Here is a 6,118-nt window from a genome sequence, read left to right as displayed (position 1 = left end):
ATGACCACCCTGATGTGCTGGCCCAGGTATTCCCAGCACCACTGCACTAAATTGGGGTATGCCAGGTGTCTGTAGGAACTGTGAAGAATGAATATAACAAAATAATGGTAAGCCTTTTTGCAGTGCTTTGTCCTAAATGAGAATAATTTGATATACTCCAAAGCAAGGATAATGAATCACACAGGTGTCTCAACACTTCTGATAATACTTTCTGACTTTGTAAACTCCATGTTATGAATAAAAATATTTAGAAACTATTCTCTGTATTGATTTTGTAAAACTGACCTGATTGAGATCTGGTGTCTGTCTTTAGAGCTGCATGTATGTCTCATACACAGCCTGCAGCACATAGGGGTTTATTTGTGTGCAAGGGGCAAACATTGTGTCATGTTGCTGCAGAAGGAGTGAGTGGGCGTGTCTAAACACGGTGTGTTTAACCACGGTGTGTTTACAGTGCAGTGAGGACTCACGCCTGGCCGTCGACCTTCACAGACCCACTGCTCATCTCCACGACAACCCCGTCCAGCTTCATGATGATCCTGCTGATGGCGGTCACGTTGTTTAGTGTGGAGCGTGTCATCTGAATGTTGAAGGTCTCGTAAGTTTCTTTACACTGTGACACCAGGACGTGTTGACAGGATGTCGGCAGGGTGAAGAACTCGCCATCGAACGTCTTCCAGTGGAAGTTTCCCCACATGGTGCACACGTGGTCAATGTGAGAGCCTTTAACTGAAACAACACAAACAGGTCGAGTGTATGAGTCATCAAAGAGTTAACGAGTCATCAAAGAGTTAACGAGTCATCAAAGAGTTAACAAGTCATTAATGAGCTAACTCTTTGATTCTGTGTGTGTGTCTGTGTTTTTTTTTTTTTTTTATTTAACCAGGAAAAAGTCTCATTGAGATTAAAAAACTCTTTTACGAGAGCGTCCTGGCCCAGACAGGCAGCAGCACAGTTACAGGGTTTCAGACATAAAACACATAAATACAGGAATCACAAAAATTAATCAGAATCTGCCATAAGTCATACGAGTTAGCTAAAACATCTACAGTCAGATATTTCTGCCTCCAGATCATTAAGACGACCTTTAAAAACATTCAAGGAAACCAGCTCCCGGAGATTTAAAGTATCTTGCAACCGATTCCAAGAAGAGGGGGCAGCATACTTGAACGGCCTTTTTCCTAATTCGACCCTTTAGGGATGGTTAGAAGGTATAAATCCTGCGAGCGAAGATTGTAACTTCCAGTACTTTTTTGAAGTATGTAGCTCTGTAGGTAGGATGGAAGCAGACCGAGAATTCCCTTATAAATAAAAATATGCCAGTGGTTTAGTCTACGTGCAGACAAGGCAGTCCAACCAACCCGAGCATAGAAGGAGCAGTGGTGAGTAAGTGCTTAAAGATTGGTGATAAACCTCAGTGTCCCATGGTAGACAGTATCCAGCGCATGTAGGCTTTGCGAGGATGCGTGCATGTAAATAGCATCGCCATAGTCTAGAACTGATATAAATGTGGCAGCAACAAGTGTTTTTTTGGCCTTAAATGAAGAGCAAGACTTATTTCTAAAATAAAATCCTAATTTTAACTTGAGTTTTTTTACCAATTGTTGAATGCGAGGCTTAAAATAGAGAGAATCATCAATCACAAATCCCAGATATCTGTATTGAGATACAGACTCAATTTCAAAGCCCTGAAAGGTGGAGATAGCAGGAAGGCTAGGGCATTCAGCACAAGTTTTAAGTCACACAAGGTATGTTGTACAGTAATAAAAGCAAGTTGTAGCTGACAAAGGGCCTGATTTGGTTTAGGTGCAGATATAAAATGAAGAGTAGTGGTCCCAAGACTGATCCCTGGGGCACCCCTTTGGATACTACAAGGGAGCTAGAAGTGATGCCTTCTGCCTGCACGCACTGAGATCTACCAGAAAGGTAGCTTTCAAACCAGCAGACCACTTTGTCTGATAGTCCTACGCTACTAAGTCTTTGCTTTAGTATTGCATGATCCACAGTATCAAAAGCCTTTGATAAATCAATAAAAAGCGCTGCACAGTGGTGTTTGTTGTCTAAAAATTCTATTAAATCATTGACCACTTTTAAGGCCGCTGTAGTTGTGCTGTGTTACCTGACTGAAAGTCAGATAAGATATTGTTTGATAGTAGGAAATATTTCAGTTGTTCACTCACAATGGACTTCAGAACCTTGACCAGGACCGACAATTTGGAGATGGGTCTATAATTATTTAAGACTGTAGGGTCCCCCCCTTTCAACAAGGGAAGAACAAATGCAGATTTCCATATAAGAGGAATTTCGTTTGTGTCCAGGGAGAGATTAAAAAGATGTGTGAAGGGTGGTGCGATAAAATCAGCTGCCAGCTTTAAAAAGTTCTAAGTGTCAGGACCTGCAGATTTTTTTGTGTCGAGGAGTTTGAGGGCTTTGACCACTTCTGAGACTGTAATGACTTGAAAACTGAAGGATTGACTACCTGTAACATGACAGTCAGAAAAAACAGTAGGGGAATTTATATGCCTATTGCTAAAAGAGTCAAACAAGGAGCCAGAGGCTATAAAATGTTCATTAAAGACACCAAGCATTTTGGACTTATCAGTGACTTTAAGTGAGTCCTTAACAATGTATGCAGGAAGCTCAATTCCATTTGTATTTCCAGCCAGGGATTTAATTGTCTTCCAGAATTTCAAGGGATTGTTTAGGTTGCTTGAGGTTTCTGTAAGGAAATGATCAGCTTTGGCTTTCCTAATTGCAGCTGTGAGAGCATTGCTCATCTGCCTGTAAAGCAGCCAGTCCGAATCCAGACCTGATCTCCTGGCTTTTGCCCATGCTATATTTCGCTCATGAATTGAGTTAGATAACTCTGTACTCTCTGAGGGGAGCATGCTTGTCCACAATTTTTGTGAAACCATCATAAAAGAATTTCCATGCACTTTCAACATCAGGAATATGATGCATTTTCTGCCAGTCAAAATTAAACAAGTCATGAAAAAACCCTTGTTCATTAAAATGTTTCATGTCACGCTTTATAATGATGCGTGGCTTGGTTTTGGGGATTTTTGTATTTCTCACTGAGGCAATAACACAATGGTCACTAATGTCGGTTGTGTATTTATGAGGAGTGTTTGTTAGAATAAAATCTATTAGAGATGATTTTTCTGGACATTTAAGATTGGGTCTAGTGGGGCTATCGACAATTTGAAAGAGGGTTAGCGAGTCACAGTAAGCTTTAAAATCATCAGATACTGGTTTTAACCAGTTCCAGTTAAAATCTCCAATAATGACAATTTCATTAAACTTCAATTCTGTTTAAAGCTGCATCAGGGTGGATAGTGCACTGCTGACAGCTGAAGGTGTCCTATAACAACCAACAACAGTTATATGGAGAGATTTCGATATCTCAAGATCAAGAGCCAACAATTCAAACTGCTTACTCTCTGACTTGAAGAGAAGCACATTTGCATGAAACTTGCTTTTTATATAAATTGCAATACCCCCTCCCCCTTTGGGCCGGTCAGTCCTAAATATATTATAACCATCGATACTAATATCCTTGTTCAGAACAGATTTACTCAACCAAGTTTCAGATAGAACAATTACAGAAGCATCTGTTGAGTTCGCCCAGATATGAATCATGTCCATTTTAGCTATTAAACTGTGTACATTCAGATGGATGAAACCAAGACCAGACCTTGATTTAAAGTCGGCAGGAGTGTTAAAATTTATAGAAGAATCTGGACCTGGATTGGGTTGCACATTCCCTGAAATCAGCAGCTATAGAACAATAAGACACCTCTGTTTAAGTTATTTGGAGGAGGTATCTTTCTTAGAGTCCTCCAATACAAAATCACAAGCACAGTTTATGGAAATGGTTAAATTGTCTTGCAAAGCCGTTATACTGATGAGACGGGACAAGACCACAGTGTCAGATGAAAAGAAAGGGTGTAGGGGTAACGATTTAACCAGCGCACAGCCAGATGCACACGTTCCCCGGTATGTTGCACTAGAGTTTAGGGTTAGGTCCCGTGCCCGTGGGGGCTTCATCCTATGCTGCACAAAATGAACAAACACAGTACAGTAAAGAGCAACGGCATTTTTCGTTTCATTCCTGTATGAAAACGACGTGTGAGTGTGTGTGTGTGTATATGTGTGTGTGTGTGTGTGTGTGTGTGTGTGTGTGTGTGTGTATATGTGTGTGTATATGTGTGTGTGTATATGTGTGTGTGTGTGTGTGTCTGTGTGTATGTGTGTGTGTGTGTGTGTGTGTGTGTGTGTATATGTGTGTGTGTGTGTGTGTGTGTGTCTGTGTGTGTGTGTGTGTGTGTGTGTGTGTGTGTGTGTGTGTGTGTGTGTATATGTGTGTGTGTGTGTGTGTGTCTGTGTGTGTGTGTGTGTATATGTGTGTGTGTGTGTGTGTGTGTGTGTGTGTGTGTGTGTGTGTGTGTGTGTATATGTGTGTGTGTGTGTGTGTGTGTGTGTGTGTGTGTGTGTGTGTGTGTGTGTGTGTGTGAGAGGCTCACCATCCTCGGTCAGGGAGCAGACGAGCAGCGCCACATAGACGAGCCATAACGTGGATCGTAGTTCTTTGGTCCCCATGTTGAACCGGAGGACTGACCTTCTCTGAGCGACTCACCTGCACGATGTGTCCTTTTATATCCTGAGAGTGAGGGTGGAGCTGCTCCACCTGTACAGGTAAGAGAGGCTTAAATAAATACCTGAGTGTTTGCAGTTACTATTTGTTTGTTCAGTAAACATGTCATCACCTCTTTCAGTGTACCCAGCAGCTTGTTCCCCTGCAGGCCTCTCATGTATGTGTGTCCTGTCATGTTAAGTGAAGGTGCTGGAAGTGTGTCAATGTGTTGAAGGACAAACATTGAGACAGACGGATTTCACTAAAAATAGATTACAGTCTCTAATGTTTCCTTAAACTGTGCAGTTGCAAATTATATAACTCTGATGATCTTCAGACACAAACACAATTGTGGAGAGAAGATATCTGCATATTTCCTCTGATGGACACTCTCACTCTGATGGAGCTGCACTCTCACTCTGATGGAGCTGCACTCTCACTCTGATGGAGCTGCACTCTCACACTGATGAAGCTGCACTCTCACACTGATGGAGCTGCACTCTGATGGAGCTGCACTCTGACGGAGCTGCACTCTCACTCTGATGGAGCTGCACTCTCACACTGATGGAGCTGCACTCTGATGGAGCTGCACTCTGATGGAGCTGCACTCTGATGGAGCTGTACTCTCACTCTGATGGAGCTGCACTCTCACTCTGATGGAGCTGCACTCTCACTCTGACGGACACTCTCACTCTGATGGACACTCTCACTCTGATGGACACTCTCACTCTGATGGAGCTGCACTCTCACTCTGACGGAGCTGCACTCTCACTCTGATGGAGCTGCACTCTCACACTGATGGAGCTGCACTCTCACTCTGATGGAGCTGCACTCTGATGGAGCTGCACTCTGATGGAGCTGTACTCTCACTCTGATGGAGCTGCACTCTCACTCTGATGGAGCTGCACTCTCACTCTGATGGAGCTGCACTCTCACTCTGACGGACACTCTCACTCTGATGGACACTCTCACTCTGATGGACACTCTCACTCTGATGGAGCTGCACTCTCACTCTGATGGAGCTGCACTCTCACTCTGATGGACACTCTCACTCTGACGGAGCTGTACTCTCACTCTGATGGAGCTGCACTCTCACTCTGATGGAGCTGCACTCTCACTCTGATGGACACTCTCACTCTGATGGAGCTGCACTCTCACTCTGATGGAGCTGCACTCTCACTCTGATGGAGCTGCACTCTCACTCTGACGGACACTCTCACACTGATGGAGCTGCACTCTCACTCTGATGGACACTCTCACTCTGATGGAGCTGCACTCTCACTCTGACGGAGCTGCACTCTCACTCTGATGGAGCTGCACTCTCACTCTGACGGAGCTGCACTCTCACTCTGACGGAGCTGCACTCTCACTCTGATGGAGCTGCACTCTCACTCTGATGGAGCTGCACTCTCACTCTGACGGAGCTGCACTCTCACTCTGATGGAGCTGCACTCTGACGGAGCTGCACTCTCACTCTGACAGAGC

The 6,118-nt window shown here is 43.9% G+C and overlaps 1 protein-coding gene across 1 annotated transcript in view; it reads right to left on the bottom strand.

The window, feature by feature from the left end:
• LOC110001401 (mucin-5AC-like) overlaps nucleotides 1–4,605 on the bottom strand; it is a 36,247-nt gene extending 31,642 nt beyond the window's left edge. The window contains exons 1-2 of the mRNA XM_065953245.1: nucleotides 4,524–4,605; nucleotides 471–729 (exon numbers count right to left, since the gene is read on the bottom strand). Of these exons, the coding sequence (XP_065809317.1) occupies nucleotides 471–729; nucleotides 4,524–4,599 (335 nt within the window). The 5' untranslated portion in view covers nucleotides 4,600–4,605. The remainder of the gene's footprint in view (nucleotides 1–470; nucleotides 730–4,523) is intronic.
• Between the last annotated feature and the right edge of the window lie 1,513 nt (nucleotides 4,606–6,118).

This window comes from Labrus bergylta, chromosome 3, assembly GCF_963930695.1.
Source record: "Labrus bergylta chromosome 3, fLabBer1.1, whole genome shotgun sequence".
In the NCBI taxonomy this organism is placed as follows: domain Eukaryota; kingdom Metazoa; phylum Chordata; class Actinopteri; order Labriformes; family Labridae; genus Labrus; species Labrus bergylta.
Note: the sequence above shows the minus strand (reverse complement) of the source record. Positions and strands in the feature narration are given on the sequence as shown.